Source organism: Kogia breviceps, chromosome 9 (genome assembly GCF_026419965.1).
Source record: "Kogia breviceps isolate mKogBre1 chromosome 9, mKogBre1 haplotype 1, whole genome shotgun sequence".
Lineage (NCBI taxonomy): Eukaryota > Metazoa > Chordata > Mammalia > Artiodactyla > Physeteridae > Kogia > Kogia breviceps.
This window is the reverse complement of record NC_081318.1, coordinates 7,249,390-7,275,187: the sequence shown is the minus strand read 5'-3', so window position 1 is coordinate 7,275,187 and position 25,798 is coordinate 7,249,390. Positions and strand designations below refer to the sequence as shown.

The 25,798-nt window shown below is 44.0% G+C and overlaps 1 protein-coding gene across 1 annotated transcript; it reads right to left on the bottom strand.

Annotated features, from left to right (window-relative positions):
• Nucleotides 1-7,279: 7,279 nt before the first annotated feature.
• Nucleotides 7,280-25,306, bottom strand: LOC131762621 (zinc finger protein 786-like). Its single transcript, XM_059074279.2, has 4 exons — nt 25,121-25,306; nt 16,158-16,284; nt 11,578-11,730; nt 7,280-9,977 (listed from the first exon to the last, which is right to left on the bottom strand). Exons 1-4 carry the CDS (start codon nt 25,136-25,138, stop codon nt 8,155-8,157), a joined length of 2,121 nt encoding a protein of 706 aa, XP_058930262.1. The 5' UTR covers nt 25,139-25,306; the 3' UTR covers nt 7,280-8,154.
• Between the last annotated feature and the right edge of the window lie 492 nt (nt 25,307-25,798).

The following is a 25,798-nucleotide window of genomic DNA, read 5'->3' as shown; positions in this document are numbered from 1 at the left end:
GACCACCCGGAGGGGTGGGATAGGGAGGGTGGGAGAGAGGGTGATGCAAGAGGGAAGAGATATGGGAACATATGTATATGTATAACTGATTCACTTTGTTGTAAAGGAAAAACTAACACACTATTGTAAAACAAAATCAGTCCCTGCTTCGAGGAACTCCACGGCTGAGAGCTCGGATTTCCCTGCACGGCCCCCTCTGGACTCCAACGCGCGAGCTCGGGTAAGACTGCTGGGCTAGGGCTGCAGATTTCAGTCAGCCCGAGGATCCCGGACCGCGCCTCCTCCAGGCCCGGCTCCCGCCCGAGCAGACTTTTCTTCCTGCCACCACGGACCGCCCCCTCTGCCAAGAGGTCACCGCTGACACTAGCAGAGTCTGCGTAGCCCGAGACCCGGGGCGCAGCCGCTGAGCCCGCCCCTGGGATGGTCCCCGGCCGGATTCCAGGCCTCGGTTGGGCGCGGGGTACCCTTTTCGAATGCCGCGCTGGTGCCGCGGCTGACGACCGGACGACCTTACCGACCGCTCGGGGGTGGGGCCTCCGCCCGTCAGCCCCGCTCTGCTGTGGCTGTTGCCATGGGGACACGCAAGGCATCCTGGGAACGTTGCCTTTCTGGCGCGGGGACTGGGCTCCTACGGCGCCGCCTGCAGGCAGGAGGAGCCAAGTCTCCAGAGGCAGGTCATAACGCTGCGCATCCGGCCCGTATCTCCCAGGCTCTGGGAGGACTGGAATTTAAACTCTGCGCCCCCCCCCCTCCGTTTTTTTTTCAATGGCTACGTCACATCTTAGTTGTGGCACACGGGATCTTTGTTGGGGCATGTGACCTCTCGTTGAGGCACGTGGGCTCTTCGTTGTGGTGTGTGGTCTCCTCGTTGTGGTGCCTGGTCTCCTCTCTAGTTGTGGCCTGCGGGTTTTCTCTTCTCTAGTTGTGGCACGCTGGCTCAAGGGCGTGTGGGCTCTGTAGCTGTGGCACGTGGGCTCTCTAGTTGAGGCACGCGAGCTCAGTAGTTGTGGTGAGGAGGATTAGTTGCCCCGTGGCATATGGGATCCCAGTTCCCTGACCAGGGATCGAACCCGAGTCCCCTGCATTGGAAGGCGGATTCCTTACCACGGGACCACCAGGGAAGTCCCGCCTCTTTTGGGGGTTACACAAGGTTGGACTTAAAACTGATGGGCATATAAATCAGGGAATTGGATCATGTGTAAGTTTGCCTTTTTCTGCCTGAATTTTTGGTACACCAAACTTCTCCTCGACAGTGAAAAAAATGAATAGTCAATCTCATAAAGATATGTAAATTGTTATTTGAGCCAACCTGAGGATTATTACAGGGGAGACAGTCTTGCAGAAAGCTCTGAAGACTGTGCCACCTATCAGAAGGCAAAGCACAGTCATATAGATTTTTGAGACAAAGGGTTATACATCAAAGTACCGTACTGACAGTTTACATAGTCCAACGAGGCAAGTAGTGGGTTACTGTGACCTCTTACAGGATTGAGAAAGGAATATTAACTCCTAAGGAGTTACCCTGCTGGTGCCAGGAGGAAATTGGGTGAGGTTTTTTTTGGTGAGTAGGCATTACTGTGTCTTCTAAGGGGATATAGTTAATGTCTACATAATGCAGATGCACAGTGCACACTAAGAGGGAGACGGTAGTGGTTCAAAGGGACAGAGTCCCTCTCCTCCTCTTTTCCTATCCTCCAGTTACTGTGGGGAAAATGTCCCTCCCTCATCAAAAGCCAATTCCTCCACTTCCTCTATTATCTTTCCTCTAGACATCAATTTCCTCCTCTTTCAGAATCCTCCTCCATTAGCATGCAAACATGCTCCAGTATCAATAATTTTTCCCGCTACTGCCAGATTCTCTTTTCCCCTTCATGACCAAACTTCTTTCAAACTTGAGTTTTCTGTGTAGCCTGTCTCCAATTCCTTATTCACACTCCTGCACCAATCAACCAAGTTTTGCCTTTCTGCCCCAACGGCTCCCAATGAAACTGTTCTTGATTAGGTCAACATTTATCTCAATGTTGCCAATTCTACTGGCCATTTCCCTGTTCTCATTGTACTCCTTAGCAGCGGACCTGCTTCTTGGAATACTCTCCTTGCTTGGCTAGTGAGACACCATGTTCTCATGGGAGCCCTCTCACCTCACTGTTCTCTCCTTTTTGGTCTCTTTTGCTTCTTCAAATCTGTTGACCCTCAAATTATTGGGGGTTTTGACCAGGAAAATGATATGATGACTTTTATTTTTAAAGGATCACTCTGGCTGCTCTCTAGAGAACAGACTGTGGGCAGGCAATGGTGGAAACAGGAAGATCAGTGAGGAGGCTATTGAAATAATCAGGCACCAGGTGATGGCAGCTTGAGCCAGGTTGTCTTAGAGGAGGTGGTGAGAAGACTTAAGAGTCTAGATTTATTTTGAAGATGGAACTCTCAGGACATGTTGATGGATTAGGTGAGATTTTTGAGAGAGAGAAGTCAAAGACAATAACAAGAATTTTTACCTAAGAAACTAGAAGGTGGAGTTTCCATTTACTGAGATGGAAAGGACTAGAGAAGGAAAAGGATAAGGGAGGAAAATTAGAAGTTTGGTTTTGGAAATGTCGAATTTGAGAAGTCTATTAGACATCCAAGTGGATGTGGTGAGAAGCTATCCTTTTATTCCCTTGATACACCACACAGGCATAATAGAAACTGTTGCCTCTCCCTCAACAACTTATTTTAAGTGTTTGGTGAGCGCATCCTTTTCTGTAGTTTTTACCAGGTGACTCTCATCAAGATATAATCACACTGGTTTCCGGCGGGGGGGTGCGGGATGTTATTCTCATAGAGTGGGGTCACAGTTAAAAAGCCCTCTAGTTTCCATGAGAGTGATTGGTTTGTTCCTAACTTATTTTAAAACTTCTGATGACAAACTCTTTATTTTGTCAGTTATAACTAAAAGTTTCTGGGTTTTTAGTTATTTAATAACTCCAAGCTTCACATTTTAGGTTGATGGAAACCTCCCCCCAGAACTATCTTGGTCAAGAGTGAAGTAGTGAATTACGTTGTCAGAGAGAAGATTCTATTTTATTCCTAAATAATCTCTTTGTCCCTAAAATCATAAAGGGTTTCCATTCATTCTGATGGCTTTTCTTCCCTATTTAAAAAAAGAATCCCTTTCATTAATCTTTTGGTCTTTTCCAAGATGCTGCTAATAATCTCCCTTTGCCTATGTGATTTTTTACACTGAATACTTGTGGTTTTCTCTATTCTCTTTCTCTGTAATCTTCCTTCCCTGGTTTAGGTAACTGTGCTGGTTTTGTTTGTTTAAGCAGTTAGTATTTCTTATCCACAGAACATGCATTTCCTGGATTTCCAATTAAGTGTGGTGGAAGGATCCCTGCCCTGGATCTCAGGAGACCCGCACGGTCTCAGCCCTGCCACTAACTAGGTATGAGATTGTGGATGAGGCACTTACTGTGGCTTTGGTTTCCTTCTCTGTAATATTAGAGATTGGAATTTTAAAACTCTAAAATTCTAAAAAGAATTAAAAGGAGTGTCCAGCCCTCCTTTAGGACTGAGTTTTATATTTTATTTTTATATTACTACTTTTTAAAATTTTAAAGTTTTCTTGTAATCACATACATTTTTATAGAGATGCATAATCACACATGAGGTGCTTTTTGGTGTACTTCCCCCCTTTATTTGCTTCTTTCTCCCACTCTCTTCCCCTCCTACCTTTATGTCATATATGTATATATGATTAAGACAGTATGGATAGATATGCGTTTTTTTCTATAGAAAAATGGGCAGAGGCTAGTATTTGCACAATTCATTTTCTCCAATTTACTCTTATTTTCTATCGCTGAAACTTGGTTCTGTTTTCTCTGAGATTTCTTTAATACTACTATGAGATTTTTTTTTTTTTTTTGGCTGTGCTGCGCAGCTTGCGGGATCTTAACTCCCCGACCAGGGACTGAACCCTGAGGCCCTGGCAGTGAAAGTGCCGAGTGCTAACCATGGGACTGCCAGGGAATTCCTGAGATGTTTTTATTTTAGCAATCACTTTTTTGCGGTATGCGGGCCTCTCACTGTTGTGGCCTCTCCCGTTGCGGAGCACAGGCTCCGGACGCACAGGCTCAGCGGCCATGGCTCACGGGCTTAGTTGCTCCGCGGCATGTGGGATCTTCCCGGACCAGGGCACGAACCCGTGTCTCCTGCATCGGCAGGCGGATTCTCAACCACTGCGCCACCAGGGAAGCCCTAGCAATCACTTTTTTAAAAACTTCCTAGAAGTTGTTTTTCAGATGCTTCCTTTTGCATAACATTGTGTTCTTGTTTTATAATAAGTGTTCTCCAATTTTTCTGAATATTTTTATTAGAGATTTTTAAATATAGCTTTTACTTCCTGAATTAGCTATGGTTTGTCTGACGTACTTTTTTCTTGCTTGTCTTGGCCTTTCTCTTTCATGTAAAAGTTTTTTCCAGATGTTTGATAATCTTGCCTGTCCATATTTGAGAATGCAACAGTAGACAAGTCAATTAGGAGCTTTGTGTCCAAGGGTGGGTCTTGTATGACAGTTTACTCCAAGGTGACTGACTGCTTAGGAGTCATGCTAGAATGAGGAGGGCTCTTATCTCAGACAACATCCATATTGTTCTAGTAATCCCCAGATGCTTTGTTCATTTCCTTTTTTCCCTTACAAGGTAATTACATAGCTGCCAGACATACTTCCTACTTCTGGTGTTGGTAGTGGTAGGGATGCAGTGGGGCTGGACTAGTCACTGTAACAGACTTTCAGTCAATGCCCTGGTTTCCAGCCTCCATCCTGCCTGGCTCCCCAGGTTGAGCTTCTTCTGAGCAAATCAATAGTCCCCTCAGGGCTTCCCTGGTGGCGCAGTGGTTGAGGGCCCGCCTGCCGATGCAGGGGACACGGGTTCGTGCCCCGGTCCGGGAGGATCCCACATGCCGCGGAGCGGCTGGGCCCGTGAGCCATGGCCGCTGAGCCTGTGCGTCCGGAGCCTGTGCTCCGCAACGGGAGAGGCCACAACAGTGAGAGGCCCGCGTACCGGAAAAAAAAAAAGTCCCCTCATCTCAGTCCTCTGATCCTCTTCATTAGATACCATTCTTTAATAACTTTCTGAACTCTCTTGAAATTTCTCATCTGGTGATGGTCTCCTCGGAATTCTGTTCTTGGTTGTGGATGTACAGCCTTTGAAGAAAAATCCCTTTACTATAATTTCAATGGGATACTGAGAGGCAGAAGACAAACAGAAGCATGTGCTTAATTCCTATCTGGAATCAAGACAGTAACCGGACTTTTGTGAATAGGGTCATTTTTCTTACTCGTAGTAGTTACCTAGCTGATTCTCTTGGATGTTCCAGGTACACAGTGATATGATATATTCTATAATGTTAAATAATGGCTCAGCAGACACCCTGTCTTCTTGACTTAAATGGATTTTTTTAAACCATTCTATCCCTTTAATATGATCTTCATTGTTGCGCCAGAGTTCTTATTCCTTTGCAGGTGACAGGATACTTTTTTTTTCCTTCTTTTTTTTTGGAAGTTCAGGGATTTCACCAGAATATCTTAGCAGTGATTTTTTTTTTTTTTTTAAGGAATTTTGGGCAGGAAAGGAAGAGAAGTTTTAGGAACCTGTGCTTATAATTCCTTCCTTCCCAGAAATCCCTCTACTTGTTAAACACCACTCTGGTATCTTTTTCATTTGTAGTGTGGGCAACCTAGGGTACTGGGGTTTCGTTGGGTCGTGCCTTTTTTCTCAACTTCCTCCCAAACCCTTCCAGTTTCTAACAAAATTCAAACACTCTGGATCTCTTACTATCTCTGAGATCCTCCAATTATAACAGGAAATATGTGAGAACACTGAGCTAGAGGCCCCCGCCTTCAGTCTCCCTCACAGCCTCTACATGATTCACTGCCACGTCCTCCTCCTCCCCTTCCCCCACCACAGACCCCTTCTCCTCCAGCTCCCCCACTACGGACCCTGCTCCTCCCCGTCCTCCTGCTCCCTCACCACGGGCCCTCATCTGCAGCAGGGGCCACTGCCCCTTCTTTCCTCATGCATTGTGAGGTCAGCTGCCACGTGGACACAGCAGACATAACCATGTGTTTCTAGTGATTATAAACCTGCCTAAATCTTATCACCTCTTAATATCATCAGTCACCTCTGTTAGTGTCTCATCACGTGAGAAAAAAGGGTGCTCTAAAACCAATTAAAGATTTATTCTGACTTAAAGTTCTGTTTTGTCACCTAAAACTGAGGACGTTCATCCCCTGATATTCTGTCTTAGACTAAGGGCTACTTGGCGGGAGCCAGGACTGTTCTTCAGTAATATTTTCCAGAATGAGTCCTGTAGAACTCTACTGATGTCCAAGAGATCATAGTGGGGTTTTTTGGCGGGGAAAAAAAAGACAGAATGGAATCCCAAGGTCAAAAAAGGTCAAATATATTCAGAATATACTATACATTATGTCTTCCTGTTGAGAGTCGTAGACTCTGTGTGTGGGGGGGGGGAACTGTTTAACTTATTTATTTGGGGCTAGTGTTCCAGAGAAAATCATCTGTGAACTATTGCTTTATAGTAATGTCTATTACAGTTTACTGACATCTCATTTTCTCTCATCCCTAGAATTTCAGGTCTGCCACTCTTTTAAATGAAACACTTTTAAATGAAACCCTCTGCCAGTCAGGAATTCTCTGGCTGGAGTACAACGTGTGCCTCGTGTATCAACATTCTGTGCTCACGCAGCCTTCACCTAGTGTAACAAACGGGGTACTTTCCTTGACTTCTATTTGTATTATGTTTACTTTGAACGTCTGCTTGAAAACTCTCTGCAGGAAACTGTTGTCGCCTGTCAGGCTCCCTAATAAAGCTGTAGCTTTGTTATTTTGTCTTAACTCAGACTTTAGTCATCTGCCTAGAAAGTCACTCTTGGGACTCTCATTCACTCTCTCAGTTGCAAACAGCACCTGTGTTCTGGAACTCCCAAATCTACCTCCTGTCCCAATCTCTTATCTAAACTCTAGCTACCTCCCCTCCGTGAGGTGGGAAAAATTAGGAGTTTGGGATACTATATATAAAATAGATAATCAGCAAGGACCTACTGTATAGCACAGGGAACTATACTCAGTATTTTATAATAACCTGTATGGGAAAAGAATCTGAAAAAAAATAGGTATATATGTATGTATAACTGAATCACTGCTATACGCCTGAAACTAACACATTGTAAATCAACTATACTTCAATTTAAAAAAACAAAACTCTAGTCCCACACAACTTAGCACCTTCGGTTTTATTTTCTTCAACCCAGATTAATCAAATTTTGCTTGAATTATCAGCTTTTCCTTAAGGGTAACCATGCATAATCACTATGAAACCTGCTGTGAAACTTCAGCATTCACACAGACAAACCATGAGTCAGAGAACTCATTTTGTTGCCATTAGCTTCAAATAAGTCAAAACCAAATCCTATCATATCAGGCCTGCAACAAAAGTCGCTGGGTTAAACCCCCTGCTTATCATCACACTATGAAAAAAAGAACGAGTTGACATTTAACAGTCACCCCATTCCTTTAGCTTTGAGGAGAGTACTGGAGGCATTTCCTGCTGCCTAAATTCAAGCTGGGATTTCAGAGTTAGCTTATTAGCACGTTGGGGAAAATCACCCGTTAAGACGGTGGGATGGGGCTTCCCTGGTGGCGCAGTGGTTGAGAGTCCGCCTGCCGATGCAGGGGACACGGGTTCGTGCCCCGGTCCGGGAGGATCCCACATGCCGCGGAGCGGCTGGGCCCGTGAGCCATGGCCTCTGAGCCTGCGCGTCCGGAGCCTGCGCTCCGCAACGGGAGAGGCCACAACGGTGAGAGGCCCGCGTACCGCAAAAAAAAAAAAAAAAGAAAGACGGTGGGATGAACAAACCTATCTATTGTTTCTATCCACTGTTTTCTATCAATGGATAGAAAACATAGCTGGTGATGTTTTAAATGAGAATCTCTGTGGTTTTTCATATTCATAACTTTTATTACATTCTTGCTCAAAAAGGGGCCCCTGTTCCTTCCATCTGTCTTACCAGATTTTGGGTTTGGCTGCGCTGGCTGTGGACTCCCTGGCAATACCGTCTCTGCTGACCGCTTTGGGCGCCCTACTCGGCTTCAACTCCAGTCGGCCTCAATCATCGCAAACAGTTGGCTGAGCCTTTGCTTAACGTCAGGCTCACTGGGGGCACGACAGGACTTCGTGTGCACTCTGATGTGTTCGGCGAGTTTCGACTTATAAATGAAGCCCTTGCCGCAGTCTGCACAGGCAAACGGCCTGTCGGGCCTGTGGATGCGCTGGTGCCGAAGCATGTGGCCCCTTTCCCGGAAGTTTTTATCACACTCGGGGCAGCGGAAAGGCCTCTCACCGGTGTGCAGGCCCTGGTGGCTGAGCAGCTGCGCCTTCAAGCGGAAACTCTTGTCGCACTGGGGACACTGAAAGGGCTTCTCGCCCGTGTGCGTCCTGATGTGCTCCACGAGCTTGGACTGCTTGGCGAAGCCTTTGCCACACTCGCAGGAGAAGGGCATCCGGCCGCCGTGCAGCAGCCGGTGCGCCTTCATGTCGGCCTTCACGCGGTAGCTCTTGCCGCAGTCGGGGCACGGGAAGGGCCTCTCGCCCGTGTGCAGCCGCTGGTGGCTCCGCAGCTGCCCCTTGAGACGGAAGTGGCGGCCGCAGTCGGGGCAGCCGAAAGGCCGCTCGCCGCTGTGCACGCGGAAGTGCTCGGCCAGCTTGGATGGCCGCGTGAAGCCCTTGCCGCACTCCGCGCACTGGAAGGGCCGCTCGCGGCTGTGCGTGCGCTCGTGCGCCTTCAGGATGCCCTTCAGGCGGAAGCTCTTGCCGCACTCGGGGCAGCCGAAGGGCCGCTCTCCGCTGTGCACCCGCAGGTGCTCGCGCAGCTTGCACGGGTGGGCGAAGCCGCGGCCGCACTCGCCGCAGGAGAGCGGCCTCTCGCCGCCGTGCCTCCTCAGCCGGAAGCCCAGGCCGCACTCCGGGCACGCGAAAGGCTGCTCGTCTGAGTGCAGCCGCCGGTGGAGCCGCAGCCGCCCGCGCTGGCGGGAGGCCCGGCCGCACTCGGCGCACCGGAAGGGCCGCTCTGCGTTGTGCACGTGGGTGTGGTCTGGAAGCCCGCACTGCGGGGAGGAGCGCCGGCCGCACGGGCCGCAGGAGGTCGGCCTCTCCACGCCGGGGCCGGGCTCGAGAGCCTCCAGACGCTCCTCGCCAGCCGGGCTCAGGCCAGGCTTCTCTCCCGCGCGCGGGAGCTCAGCCTGCTCAGAGTTGGCCCCGGAGCCCTCTCTCCGGGAGCCTGGCCTCTCCGCGCCGGGAGGACCCCGGGGGCCTCTCTCGTCGCAGCCGGGGCCCTGGGAAGGCCTCGGCCCCGCGCGCAGGTGGTGGGCGTACATTTCATACTCGCTGCCCACCAGCTGGCTCTCCTCGGGGTGGATTGCCAGGGGTCTCTGCAAACACGAGGTTTGGCGGAAGCCCCGCCCACGTTCTGGACAGCGGAAGTGCCTCTGTCCCGGAGGGATGCTCAGCGGCTGTTGTGCCTCGGTTTGTTTGCGTAATTGATTCCAGGCCCTGTGTGGCGGGTCCTTCGAGTGGCTCCCCTGGTGCTGCTCTGAGAGGTTCTTCCAAAAGCCTTCCCCACAGACGTGGCAAGGGTGCTGGAGGCCCTCCCCGGAGGTTTCCTGGAAGCCTGGGAGACCGAGGGTCCTGGGACTTACGATTCTGTCTCTTTGGGTGGGTTCCCTGGAGCTGTGGACCACTGGAACTAGAGCCCGAGTATCATGTCTGTGCGGGTTCAGGAGGGCGACGACTTGGTCAGCCCCGAAGGAAACATCTTCACTTTTTCCTAATAAGGGTTCAGAGGAACGCTGGCTCTGAAGAGGATCTACTTGGAAATGGCAGTGGGCTTCTCCTGATTTCACAGCTTGCTGGCTTCCTGAAATTGAAAAGAAAACTTCAGTCAATATCCCAGCCTATGACACAACCAAGGCTTATGTGGCCGTAGCAGTGACCTGAGGTGGCCTGGAAGCCCAGCTTCCACTGAACTAAACCGGCAGCTCCTTTCAGTGGGGGTCAGTTTCATGACCAGGAGTTTGGTGAGAGTCTGCTGAAACTAAACCGAACAGACCTATCTTAGAATAATATTGAAAAGAGAATATGTAAGTCACAAATGTAGGGCCTAAGCTTTGGAATCAGACTGGGTTCGAATCCCATTTATCCACTGTGCAAGCTTTGTCAAACTCATCTCTGGCTTCAGTTCCTTCTCCTGTAGAAGTGGAAACAGTACATAAGACTGTCGTGAGAACTGTATGAATTAACATGGGTAAAGGGCTTAGCGTGGGCCTGGCACGCTGCATGCTCCCTGTAAACGTGCACCGTTATTGTGACCTCAGGGCCACCAGACTTGTCCCCTTTGGATGCACAGACATTCCTGGAGTCAAAAAATAATGACGGACTTCCCTGGTGGTCCAGTGGTTAAGACTTCACCTTCCAATGCAGTGGGTGCGGGTTCAATTCCTGGTCAGGGAGCTAAGATCTCACATGCCTCCTCGCCAAAAAACCAAAACATAAAACAGAAGAAATATTTTAACAAATTCAATAAAGACTTTAAAAAAGATAAAATAAAATAATGACGGCAGTGTTACTGACAGGCCCTGGCTAACACTATGAGTCCATATACTCCAGGAGCTGTCCTAAGACCAGATGTTCCTCCCTCCTTGTCTCTATTCCTACCAACCTTGTAAAAAGGTTTCTTGGAAGAATTGCTAACAGACAGTAAAAAGTGAAATAATCTGTGAAGAAAAACTCTTTCACTCTCCTGAAAGAAGCAGCTAAAAATTAAACTACTGACAACATTTCTTGGAGTGATGCTCCCATTTGACTTTCTCTTTCCATACTTTAATGCTGACCCTTAAGAATCCAAAAATCTCAGACTCTCCCATCATGACAAGAAACAAAAGAGGAGTCTCTATTCCTCCCCCCCACTACTAAGAATACCTCATATTTGCTGAACTCTTACTGTGTTGCCAGATATCATTGTAACAGTTTACATACATTAACCCATTTAATCCTATAGTGTAGGTACTTTTATTATCTTCATTTTATAGGTCAGGAAATTGAAATACTATGAGGTTGAATAACTTGCCCAAGGTCACCTGGAAAGGGCAAGATCCAGACTCAGGATCCAGAACCCACAATCCTAACAACTATGCTTTACTGCCTTTCTCTAGAATATACCAGGTGTTAAGCCTCAGTCCAGTCAAACAGGAAGTCAAGGTCAGAGAATTGGAACTAAGAAACCTGAATGGGATGTCTTAAGGACAGGGCCCTGATTTCTTTTTTTTTGTTGTTTTGCAGTACGCAGGCCTCTCACTGCCGTGGCCTCTCCCGTTGCGGAGCACAGGCTATGGACGTGCAGGCCCAGCGGCCACGGCTCACGGGCCTAGCCGCTCCGCGGCATGTGCCCCCTGCATCAGCAGGTGGACTCTCAACTGCGCCACCAGGGAAGCCCAGGGCCCTGATTTCTTAATACTCACCCCCAAACAGTTGTCCCTCAATAACTGGATCCAAATGCAAATCAGCAGAGGAGCAAATTATGTTTCCTAATTTCTGTGCTTCACCCCAGTTCTTGAAGAGTTCTCTTCCCTGTTCAAGCCAGGATATTAGTTCTGGTTTGGGAAGTCCATCATCTGTACAGAGAAGTCAAACAGGGTAGTTTGGTTTCCTTGAGCACTAAATTTAAAGCAAAATGAGCTGTTTTCAAATTCTCAAATTTACTCCTGGGAAAATGTATGAGAAGAGATTTTTAAAAATAGATTATAGGTTTACACAAAGAAAAGCAGAACTGCCCACACATTATAACAGTGGTTCCTAATCTACCTGGACCTGTAAGATGACTCTTTATTTGATTTTGTCTTGGTCCCAGTATATCTAGCAATGCTGCATTTTGTCACAGGTTTCTTAAAACTCACCAGTATTGTGCTTTGAGAATCGTGGGGCAACCCCTGAGACAACTAGAGATATCTTGGGACTAGGGGGTATATGAAAATAAGAACTGGAGCTTCAGCTAAAATATTCTGAGAAGTACTTCCAGTGACAGTGCTACTCACAACCTAAAATACAGTTGAGTTCTGCTAGAATAGAAGGGGGTTGCAATGAATGAAATGAACAAATTAAAATATTACAAGATTCCCATTTCCCTGTAAAAAATCTTTACTGTTTTTTGTTTGTTTTTTTGCAGTACGTGGGCCTCTCACTGTTGTGGCCTCTCCCGTTGCGAAGCACAGGCTCCGGACGTGCAGGCTCAGCGGCCATGGCTCACGCGCCCAGCCGCTCCGCGGCATGTGGGATCTTCCCAGACCGGGACACGAACCCGTGTCCCCTGCATCGGCAGGCGGACTCTCAACCACTGCACCACCAGGGAAGCCCTACTCTGTGTATTTTCATGTAAAACTTTCTTTCAGTAATATATATATTTAAAAGAACCAAAAGTATGCTTCATGGATTGCTAAAGGGAGATTAGTAGATGGTCCAAATCAGAGAAAGAGGATAAGCTGGGCAATGCTGAGGGATTTTAGGGATAAAATGTCAGAGTGACATAGTACATTAGCCCTCTGAAATCTGACTTCAACCCCAAAAGAATTCCAAGGCTGCTCTCACGAAAAAAGGAATCACTATCTTTTATTTAAATCCATACACCTAAAACAAATATCATATAATATCGCTTATATGTGGAATCTAGAAAAAAGGTACAGATGAACTTACTTGCAAAGCAGAAACAGAGACACAGATGTAGAGAACAAACATGTAGATACCAAGGGGGGAAGGGGAGATGAGATGAATTGGGAGATTGGGATTGATATATATACACTACTGTATATAAAATAGATAACTAATGAGAACCTACTGTATAACACAGGGAACTCTACTCAGTGCTCTGTGGTGACCTAAATGGGAAGGAAATCTAAAAAAGAGGGGAAATATGTATACGTATAACTGATTCACTTTGCTGTACAGCAGAAACTAACACAACATTGTAAAGCAACTATACTCCAATAAAAATTAATTTAAAAAATAAATCCTTACACTTATTCTCAGTCTTCATCTGGGTTGAACTCTCAGCATCTTTTAAAATAAAACTATTTTTCAAAAAATTAAGAAAACAAGTCCATTTACAAGAACATCAAAAAGACTAAAATACTTAGGAATAAATTTAATAAAAGATACATAAGACTTGCACAATACAAATCATAAAATGTTGTTGAAAGTAATTTTAAAAATCCTAAAAAGAAAGTACTAAATAAATGAAATGATATCCCATGTTCATGAACTGGAAGACTTAGTACTATTAAGATGACAATATTCCCCAAACCGTATCTGCCTTTTTTTTTTTTTTTGGCAGAAATTGACAAACTGATCCTAAAGCAATGGTAATTAAAACAGTGTGGTACTGGCATAAGACTAGACATACAGATCCATGAAACAGACTTGAGAATCCAGAAATAAACTCCGACATTTATGGTTAATTGGTTTTCCAAAAGGGTGCCAAGATAATTCAATGGGGGAAAGAATAGTCTTTTCAACAAATGGTGTAGGGACAACTGGATATCCATATGCAAAAAAGTCTGGATCCCTATATCACACAGTGTGAAAAAATTAACTCAAAGTGGATCAAAGAAGGAAAAAAAAGGATCAAAGACCTAAATATACACACTAAAACTATAAAACTCTTAGAAGAAAACATAGGAGTGGATCTTTGTGACACTGAATTAGGCAATGGCTTCTTAGATATGACACCCAAAGCTCAAGCAACAAAAGAAAAAATAAACTGGAACTCATCAAAACTTTTGTGCTTCAAAGGACTCCATCAAAAAGGGAACAGGTAACCCAGGAAATGGAGAAAATATCTGCAAATCATATATCTGATAAGGGTTCAGTATTCAGAACAAATAGAGAACACTTATAACGCAACAATAAAAAGACAAATAGCCCACTACAAAAATGGGCAAAGTATTTGAATAGACATTTCTCCAAAGAAGATACACAAATGAAAAGATGCTCAACATGATTAGCCATTAAGGAAATGCAAACCAAACCCACATTGATACACCACTTCACATCCATTTGATCTTTTGTTGGGTCTTCATTGCTGCGCGTGGGCTTTCTCTAGTTGCGTCGAGCAGGGGCTACTCTTCACTGTGGTGTGTGGGCTTCTCATTGCAGTGGCTTCTCTTGTTGTGGAGCACGGGCTGTAGGAGCATGGGCTTCAGTAGTTGTGGCATGCAGGCTCAGTAGTTGTGGCTCGTGGGCTCTAGAGCGCAGGCTCAGTAGTTGTGAAGCACAGGCTTAGTTGCTCCACATGTGGGATCTTCCCGGACCAGGGATCAAACCCATGGCCCCTGCACTGGCAGGCAGAATCTTAACCACTGCGCCACCATAAAAGTCCACATCCATTTGATCTTGATGCTTGGAACATTCTTTTTGGGTGGCACAGGGTTCATGTCACAAGATTATTTTTCTTTCCTCTATAGATTCAATTACTTTAATTGGTTCTTCGCTAACAATGAAAATAATGTAATATCTTGTATTAATGTTTCAGAAACACTGTATAGAAACTGGAAATCTTAATTATGGTAACGGAACAGAATATAATTATTAGAAACATTGCAATATAAAAGAAGTGGTTTGGCTGTCAGACGCTGGCAAGAGAAGTGGAGGGAATATAGGAGAACTAATTACCTTCATAGACTGAAAGAATAAAGAGATGTAATATAAAGTTCATGAAACATGATCTAGAAGTTTATTATTTAAATTATAAAGGTGGCCAACAGAGGCATTAAAAAACTATCAGGGGCTTCCCTGGCGGTCCAGTGGTTAAGACTCCACACTGCCAATGCAGGGGGCATGGGTTTGATCCCTGGTAGGGGAACTGGGATCCCACAGGCTACGCAGTGTGGCCAAAAGATAAAACAACAACAACAAATATGTGTGTGTGTGTGTGTCTGTGTGTATGGAACAAATTGGAAAGAAATATTTGTAACATAGATAATAAAAAAATTTTTTTAAGTTAAAAATTTTTTTTTTTTTTTTTTTTTTGCGGTATGCGGGCCTCTCACTGTTGTGGCCTCTCCCGTTGCGGAGCACAGGCTCCGGACGCGCAGGCTCAGCGGCCATGGCTCACGGGCTTAGTTGCTCCGCGGCATGTGGGATCTTCCCGGACCAGGGCACGAACCCGTGTCTCCTGCATCGGCAGGCGGATTCTCAACCACTGCGCCACCAGGGAAGCCCTAAAAATTTTTTTAAAAACTATCAAAATTTCGGAAGAAGGGGGAAAAAGGAGATAGAAGTGGGATAGTATAAGTGAGTGAAACCCTCATTTTTCACAGTAAGGAGTTAAACTCGATAACTAAGAAATATAGGTGTAAGCACAATAGACTGAAGTAAACTGCAGTAAAAACTAAAACAGAAATGATTAACATGGTTGCCTTTGGGAAATTAACTGAGTGAGGGGCGAGGCAAGAGACTTTTATCATTCATTTTGATGCTTCTCCAAACAGACTGATTTTTTAAAAATCATATTTAATAGTAAAATACAAAGACTAAGTAAGCAAAAAGACTAAAAAGAACACCGTTACCGTAACCATGCAGAAACAACTGCGGTTAAACACCTGTGTATAGCCTTCTGAAATTTCACTGCAGAGAAAAATAACATTAGCTTTTCTGAGGTATATGGACACCACTGTAAAAGTTGACAGGTAGGAACATCCCAGGTTAAAGATATACAGGGGACTTTATGGATATGGGCAAGGTATGTATCCATGTTGAAAAATCGTGGCAACCTGTGAGTAAGTACATAGTGATTAAAAGCCCTGGCATATATTTAGTCATCTCTGACCACCTTACGTTACATGCTGTCACAAATATTCCCATGTAGCAACGTCTGCCCTTGAGTAAGGATTAGCAATACTTACAGATATTAACAAAAGACTCTGCATAAAAATGCCTTTCTGAGCTAACTTCTGAGAAATCTGGCTACGTGACAAACAGGAGTATGGAGTGACTGAAACCCCTAACAGGACCCAGTTCCATGCCTCAGCCACAGTTAAACACTTCTTACCTAGAGAAACAAGAATCTCGTAATTGGTTCTCATTACTTGCTTGTAAAGCTCCTTCTGCCACGCCTCTAGATTCTGCCATTCTTGCTCGGAGAAATAAACGGCCACATCCTCAAAAGTCAGAGGTAACTGAAATTATAGGCATAATACATATACAGTCATAATGGCTTCAAAACTCCAGTTCCTTTTCATCAATTTAAGAGTGTCTCCGTGGACAGTGCTTTTGTCCGTTAGGCAGCTTCTTCCTTGGGAACTGCTCCTTCCCTGACCCCCATCATGTGGTTCTGTTGGCGACCATGACCAGCCCCTTCCACTTGTTTCTCTGTGCCTGTTCCAACTACATATGCATATGTATAGCATGGAACTCTTCCATTTTTCTTCTTCTTTTTTTAAACAAAAATGGGAGCAAATCATTGTGTAACTTCTTTCACTTAACATGTCATCTTTCCAGGATAATTTACATAGGCAAAATCGGTTTTTTTGTTAATTGCATTATATTCCATGGGTACACATACTCCACGGATGACACATATATTGTTTCCATTCCCTTTATAAATTACCAACAATGCTCTGATATGCTTCCTTAGATATTAGTGGTTTTACTTCTGCAGGAAAAGGCTAAAAAGGAGAACTACTAAATCAAAGCATAGAAACATCTTCAGTTTACGAGATACCACTAGATGGCCTTCCAAAAAGAATACAGCACTTTTACCCTTGCTAATAAGAGACATTTCTTTACACCTTCGCCAGCACAGGATGTTCTGAAACCTTATTTGTTTATTGGCCAACGTGATAGGTAAAATATTCTATTTCATTGTTTTATTTATTTATTTACTTTTAGGCTTCTCTGTGAGCCATACGGGATCTTAGTTCCCCCACCAGGGATTGAACCTGTGCCCCCTGCATTGGGAATGCGGAGTCTTAACCACTGGACCACCAGAGAAGTCCCCTACACGTCATTATTTTAATTTGCATTCATTTGTGAGGCTTAGCAACATTTTCATATTTGGCGGGGAGGGGGGGTTCCACTTATCTTTTGCATGCCTGTTCACATCCTTTGCTCAACGTTTTAGTGGGCTCCTATAATTTGAATTAACTTTCTTACATTAGGGTTAATTATCCTTTGACTAGTTAACAAACATTTTCTTCTAGTTTATCATTTGTATTTTGACTTTCTCTTCTGCCAAAGAGAACATTTTGACCCTTTTATTTAGTTAAAACCTGAGTCTATTCCATATTGTTTCCAGCTTTTACTTTCATTTTTTGTATTTGTCACAATCAAAAAATTATACAAATATTCTACTGGATTTTTTTCACAATTAGATTTGCAGCTTAATTCTACAGATATTGGTATCTTTATTTATGTACATATGGACAGCCAATCACAGAACACTAATAAATGCACCACTCTTTCTCCTTAGATTGAAATCCTGACCTTCACCTTTGCATATATTAGATTTTCATGTTTGTGAATCTATATATTGTTATACTATCTGTACATATCTCATTACAGTACCTATGCAATGTTATAATTGCCCCCCCCCCGCCCATTCTTTGTCAAGCTACTGCTGTTAATTTCTGGAACATTCATTCTTCCTTACAAATTCTAAAATAATTTTGTCCAGTTTTAAAAAAAAGTACATTGGGATTCAATTTTAATTAAATTTATATGTGTATTTAGGAAAGATTGAGCTCATCTAGGAACATGTTCTACCACTCATTTGATCTTGCTTCCTATCCTTTAATAAACTTAATGATTTTCTTCATAAATGTTCTGAATCATTTTTATGAACTTTATTTCTGGTACTGTGTAGTTTTCCCAACAATTATAAATGGGACCACCTCTGCCACTTCAAATAATTATTACTAGTATTTTTTAAAAATTGATTTTTGTGAACTTATTTTATATCCAATTAATGTACCATATTTGTTTATCAATTCTAATAGTATTAAGTTTTCGGTGGAAACAATCATAATTCTCAGATAATTTCCCCATCTGTTTTCAAAGTACATACACTGCTTTTATCTCATAGTGTTGTACTTACTAGAACCTCTTTTGTGGCTTCAGGATTTAGTACCTTGATTTGGAAGACATTCCCTATTCTAAAATTATAAAAGATATTCTGGTATATTATAACAATAAGGCACATAATTCTTTTTCCAAAGAGATATTAAATTGTCACAAAACTTGTTGACTATCCTTTTACCATTGTGTCGGGATCGCTTTTTCATAAACTAGTTTTCCATTTATACTTGGTTTTTTTTATATATATATATATATATATATATATATATATATTTTTTTTTTTTTTTTTTTTTTTTTTTTTTTTTTTTCGCTCCGGACGTGCAGGCTCAGCGGCCATGGCTCACGGGCCCAGCCGCTCCGCGGCACGTGGGATCTTCCCGGACCGGGGCACGAACCCGTGTCCCCTGCATCGGCAGGCGGGCTCTCAACCACTGCGCCACCAGGGAAGCCCACTTGGTTATATTTTTGTTCCACTGGTGATTTTGTCTATTCTTGCTCCAATACTGGACTGTTTAATTCTTATAGTTTTATCAAATGATTTGCTATTTAAGAGCATATGGCCATCTACCACCACCTTGATCATTTTTTTAAAGGAAACTGTCTTGACCTTCCTTGTCTATTTTCTCTTCTAAATAGACAGGAAAAATATTTTGTCAAATTTATATAAATTCTATTGGAATTCTGATAGGAATATACTAAGTATATGAATTAATTTTGAGAGAAGTGGGTCTCTAAATTATGGGATCTTCCCATCCAGAAACATATCTTTTATTTATCTAGATTTTAAAATTTTTCTTTAGTAAAATTTATTGTTTTCTTCATATAGATCTTATATAATTCTTGACAGATTCATTCCTAAGGATTTTAGAGTTCTGGTTGCTACTATGAGAACTGAACTGAAAAGGAATATACAAAGCACACACATGCATACCCTTCAAGGACCAGCTGCCTCAGATTACCCTGTGGTGAGCCCTACCTATTCACACCTGGTGTTACAACTTTCCATCGAATTTCAGATAATGTTCCTTCCACTACTTCACAGTAACTCAAAAGCTCCATCCCTTCTTACACCCACTTCCACAAGCAAATTTCAGATTGTTTTGAAGGTAATTATTTCTTAATCATTTAACATGCATAAAACTGAGCTGTTTTTATTATGTTTCTATCTTTTCTTTTTAACTTGTCACTGATAAACTTTGAGTGTTGTGTACCTAACCCCATTTCTCCCATAAGCTCTGTGGTTTTTACTGCATGATTTTGCATTGCACTGTGATTTTTAGAAATGCATATGATGTACGATGGCAGAATTCATTACTTTTAAAATGTTTTCCAAAAATGATCAAAAAGCCTTGTTTATTTCTTTAATCATCAGAAGTTTGAAAGATCCAGAAAATTACAGAGTACATTACAACAAGCATCTGAGTATTTACCACTGATTTAACATTTTTTCTTCAGATTTCCTTCTCAAGAAATAGAATTTGACAGATAAAACTCAAAGCCCCCTCGGTCCCCACTTCAATCTTATTCTTACACTCAGTTCTATTACCTCCCTTCTGAGACAGAAACATGATGATGCATGTGGTAAGTTTTCAGCTCATGTTTTAAATTTTTTAATACACACATGTATCTATAAATAATATATAGTATTGCTTTGTCTTTTATACACAAATGCTTTATTATACTACAACTTGCATTTTTCATGCAACATTTTGAGCTCTGTCCATCTTGATATACATAGAACTGATTTATTTTAATTTTGTATAGTGTTCCATTGTCTGAATGTCACAATTTTTAATTCATTCTTTTATCCATTGACCATTTGCTTTTAGTTCTGTGAACTGCGTGTTCATATCCTTTGCCTGTATTTTTACTGGGTTATTTGTCCTTTCATTTCTAAGATTTCTTCATATAATTTGTGTATTAACTGTTAACTACATTAGTTTACAAATACTTTCTCCTAGTGTATCTCTTACCTTTTATTTTCACTTAAGCTGTCTTATATTGTACATAAATTTTCAATTGTAATGCAATATATCAATCTTTTCTTAGTTCATTTTGCCCTTTGTGGTTTAAGAAATTTTCTTCCACACTCAGATTATGAAGATATCCTACATTTCCTTCCAAAAGACTGAAGTTTTACTTTACATGTTTAGATTTTTAATTTATCTGGAACGTAACTTTGTTACGGTATACAGCAATGATCTACCTTGGTGTTTTTTTCCAAATGTTAAAGTCAGTGGTCCCAACAACACTTCTGAAGTTCTCTGAATTAGATTCCTAGGGCTGCTGTCACAAAGTACCACAAACTTGGCGGCTGAAAACAATAAATATTTATTGTCTCATAGCTCTGGTAGTTAGAAGTCTGAAATCAAAGTGTCAGCAGAGCTATGCTCTCTCTGAAGCCTTTAGGGGAGAATCTGTTCCACGCCTTTCGCTTCACTTCTGGAGGTGGTTGTTGATCCTTGGCATTTCTCAGCTTGAAGCTGCATAGTTCCATCTCTGCCTCCACTGTCACAGGGCCTTCTCCTTTTGTGTGTCTGGGTCTCTGTGACTCTGCTCCTCTTCTTATAAAGACTTACTCATGATGGATTAAGAACCTGTCCTACTCCAGTATGATCTCATCGTAACGAATTTCATCCGCAGCAACCCTATTCCTATATAGGTCACAATCTGAGATTCTGGGAGGGACATGTATTGGGGGAGACACTAGTCAACTCAGTAGTCTGCTCTGGGGTCCTCTTTGGGTTTCTTCTGCTCCATGTGTCTACCCCTGCACAAAACAGTACTGCATTAATTCTATGGATTTACTGTAAACTTGATTATCTGCTAGGGCAAGTCCCCGTTATTCTTCTTTTCAGCATCATATTTTGACCTTTATTTTTCCAAACGAAATTTAGAATCTGTTTATATAATTTACAAAAATCTTACGGCCATTTTGATGAAGTTGCAGTAAATTTATATATTAACTTGGAAGGAAAATATCATCTTTATTATATTTAGTCTTCCCACTTATGGGCATGATTTACCTCCTGTTTACAGGCATATCTCATCTTACTGTGCTTTGTGCTTTGTAAAAAATGCAGATACTGCATTTTTTACAAACTGAAGGTCTGTGGCAACCCTGTGTCGAACAAGCCTATTGGTGCCATTTTTCCAACAGCATTTGCTCACTTCATGTCTGTGTGTCACTTTTTGGTAATTCTCACAACATTTCAAACTTTTTCATTATTATTGTTACCATTTTAATTGTGTTTGGGTGCCATGAGCCATGCCCATATAAGATGGCAAACTTAATCAATCCATGTACGTGTTCTGGGACTTCCCTGGTGGCGCAGTGGTTGAGAGTCCACCTGCCAATGCAGGGGACACGGGTTCAAGCCCTGGTCCGGGAAGATCCCACATGCCGTGGAGCAACTAAGCCCGTGTGCCACAACTACTGAGCCTGTGCTCTAGAGCCTGTGAGCCACAACCACTGAGCCCACGTGCCACAACTACTGAAGACTGCACACCTAGAGCCCATGCTCCGCAACAAGAGAAGCCACCTTAATGAGAAGCCGGCGCACTGCAACCAAGAGTAGCCCCAGCTCGCTGCAACTAGAGAAAGCCTGTGCGCAGCAACAAAGACCCAACACAGCCCCAAATAAATACATTTATTTTTAAAAGTTATTAAAAAAATGTGTGTGTTCTGACTGCCCCACGGACTGCCCCATCTCTCTCCCTCTCCTCGGGCCTCCTTATTCCCTGAGACAGAACAATATTGAAATTAGGCCACTTAATAACCCTACATTATTAAGTGTTCAGGTGAACACTTAATGGCCTCTACCTGTTCAAGTGAAAGGAAGAGTCACACATCTCTCACTTTAAATCAAAAGCTAGAAATGATTAAGCTTAATGAGGAAGGCACATGGAAAGCTGAAACAGGCTGAAAAGCTAGGCCTCTTGTGTCAGTTAGCCAAGTTGTGAATGCAAAGGAAAAGTTCTTGAAGGAAATTAAAGTGCTACTCCGGTGAACACACAAATGATAAGAAAGCAAAACAGCCTTACTGCTGATACAAAGCAAGTTTTAGTGGTCTAGAGAGAAGATTAAACCAGCCACAACATGACCTTAAGCCAAAGCTTAATGTACAGCAAGGTCCTAACTCTTTTCAATGCTATGAAGCCTGAGAGGTGTGAGGAAGCTGCAGAAGAGAAGTGTGAAGCCAGCAGAGCAGTTTATGAGGCTGAAGGAAAGAAGCCGTCTCCTAAACATAAATGTGCAAGGCGCATCAGCAAGTGATGATGTAGAAGCTGCAGCAAGTTCTCCAGACCTAGCTAAGATAATTAATGAAGGTGGCTACAGTAAACAACAGATTTTCAATACAGACAAAACAGCCTAATATTGGAGAAAGATATCTTCTAGGACTTTCATAGCTAGAGAGAAAATCAATGCCTGGCTTCAAAGTTTCAAAGGACAAGCTGAGTCTCTGTTGGGAGCTAAATGCAGCTGGTGACTGTAAGTTGAAACCCCTGTTCATTTACCATTCCAAAAATCCTAGGGCCCTTAACAATTATGCTAAATCTACTCTGCCTGTGCTCTAGAAATGGAACGTCAAAGCCTGGGTGACAGCACAGCTGTTTACAACATGATTTAGCAAATATTTTAAGCCCACTATTGAGACCTACTGCTCAGAAAAAGAGATTCCTTTCAAAATATTACTGCTCATTGACAATGCACTTGATCACCCAAGAGCTCTGAAGGAGATGTATAAGATTAATGTTTTCATACCTGCTAACACAATATCCATTTTGCAGCCTATGGATCAAGGAGCAATTTCAACTTTAAGTCTTATTATTTAAGAAATACCTTTTATAAGACTATAGCTGCTATACATAGTGATTCCTCTGATGGATCTGGGCAAAGAAAATTGCAAATCTTTTGGAAAGGATTTATCCTTCTAGATGCCACGAAGAACATTCATGATTCATGGGAAGAAGCTGAAAGACCAATGTTAACAGGAGTTTGGAAGAAGTTGATTCCAACCTTCATGGATGACTTTGAGGGGTTCAAGATTTCAGTGGAGGAAGTAACTGCAGATGTGGTGGAAACAGCAAGAGAACTAGAATTCGAAGTGGAGCCTGAGGGTGTGATTGAATTGCTGTAACCCCATGATAAAACTTTAACAGATGAGGAGTTGCTTCTTATGGATGAGCAAAAACTGTGGTTTCTCCAGATGGAATATACTCCCGCTGATGCCATTTAGATTGTTGAAATGACAACAAAGGACTTAGAATATTACATAAATTTGGTTGATAAAGCAGTGGCAGGGCTCAAGAGGACTGACTCCAATTTTGAAAGAAGTGCTACTGTGGGTAAAATGCTATTAAACAGCATTGCATGTTACAGAGAAATGACTCCTAAGAGTCAACTGATGCAGCAAACTGCACTGTGGGCTTATTTTAAGACATTGCCACATGCCAATCTTCAGTAACCACCACCCTGATCAGTCAGCAACCATCAACAAGGAGCCAAGACCCTCCACCAAGCAAAAAGATTACAACTTGCTCCTGGCTCAGACAATGATTAGCATTTTTAACCAGAGGTTTTTTTTTTTTTTTTTGCGGTATGCGGGCCTCTCACCGTTGTGGCCTCTCCCGTTGCGGAGCACAGGCTCCGGACGCGCAGGCTCAGCGGCCATGGCTCACGGGCCCAGGCGCTTCGCGGCACGTGGGATCTTCCCAGACCGGGGCACGAACCCGCATCCCCTGCATCGGCAGGCGGACTCTCAACCACTGCGCCACCAGAGAAGCCCTAGCCAGAGTATTTTTAATTAAGGTTTGTACATTGTTTTTTTTTTTTTTTTTCGGTATGCGGGCCTCTCACTGTTGTGGCCTCTCCCGTTGCGGAGCACAGGCTCCGGACGCGCAGGCCCAGCGGCCATGGCTCACGGGCCTAGTCGCTCCACGGCATGTGGGATCTTCCCGGACCAGGGCACGAACCCGTGTCCCCTGCATCGGCAGGCGGATTCTCAACCACTGCGCCACCAGGGAAGCCCTGTACATTGTTTTTAAAGACATAATGCTACTGCACACTTAACACACTACAGTACAGTATAAACATAACTTTTATATGCACTGAGAAACCAAAAAAATCGTGACTTCCTTTACTAATACTTGCTTTATTGCAGCAGTCTGAAACCAAACCCAAAATATCCCCAAGGTATGCCTGTTATTTATAATTTTTGCTATAAAGGTGTTACATATCTTTTATATATTTAGTCCTAGGAATTATGGTTTTTGTTGAGATCGTTAACGGTATCTTAAAAGTAATGATCTCATGAATTCATTTAGTAATCTGAAAAAATACTCAATATGTAAACTTATAGAGAAAAACATAAAACCTCAATTTCAACAAAACACTAAATAATCAAATAATGTGTACCCTACTTAGGTTTTTATATCTTCTCCCTTCCAACGTGTCCTCCTTCTTTCTTACACTCAACACAAACTTCAACACGTTCGCGTTAAATTCTGCCATTTAAGTTCCTACCAACCATCATTTCAACCATTCAGAATCTTAAATCTTTTCAAACACTTGTTCTAAATTCAGTAACTATAATGTAAAACTGGCTGAACTAGTTAACACGCATTGCCGGCCCCAGACCAACTTCGATCCTTTCTCTCATCCGCCCATCTCACGCATAGGCGGCCCCGGCCCAGACTCCGCCAGTTCCACGATCTGCTTTGTTTAGAGCTTTGGACACGGACGAGCCCCAGGGGCGGCGATCACCGGCTCCATCCAAGGTCCAGACCCCACACCAGGCGCTCAGCGCGACCCTCAGACCCCGCCCCACCCGTCCGCCTCCGCCTCAGGAGGACCCCAGGATGCCGGCCCGTCGAGCCGGAACCCGAGGACCCGCCCAGATCCCCGAGCCGGGCGTCCGCGCGGGGAGCCCCTCTTACCGGAGCCGGCTCGGCCATGGGCCCTCGCGGTCCCACCCGGCCCCGGACCAGGTTACGGCCAAGCCAGGCGTCCCGGCTGCCCGCCGCACCTTCCCTGCGGCGGCGGCGGCGGCGGCGGCGGCCTCCCACCCCGCCGCTCCCCGCCGACCTGCAGGCCCAGGCGCGGTGCACGCTGGGACTCGCGGCCGCTCTGCCCCACAGCGCCCCCTGCGGCCGGGAGGAGTGAGCGCTGTCTGCAGTGGCAACCCGCGCCTTGCGGACCGGCGTCAGTCGCGAGCCGCAGCCGCCTGGGGGTGACCGATCCTCGCACTCTCTTGGGGGACCCAGAGGAGGGAGACGGAGATGCAGACGGAAAGAGGGGGTAAATGCAGCGTCAACTGCAAATGGATAGATAGGATACTCGCTATTAACTGAGATAGAAACAATGAGAGGGAGTGCAGGGGTTTGATTCCTCCCCAAAGCCGACCCCAGTCAAGGATTAGGTTCAAGGGCTCATCCGTGAGGTGATCTCAGGAACCAAGTGAGGGAGGTGAGAAGTCAAGGGGCATTAAGCATTAACGAGCAGGTGCCCCCGTCGGCAACTGGGAGTCCATTCTGCTGGGGACTCAGAGGGTGCAGATCATCCCTCAGAATGGTCCTGCCAAGGGTGAGGAGGCTGGATATTCATCCTCAGGAAGT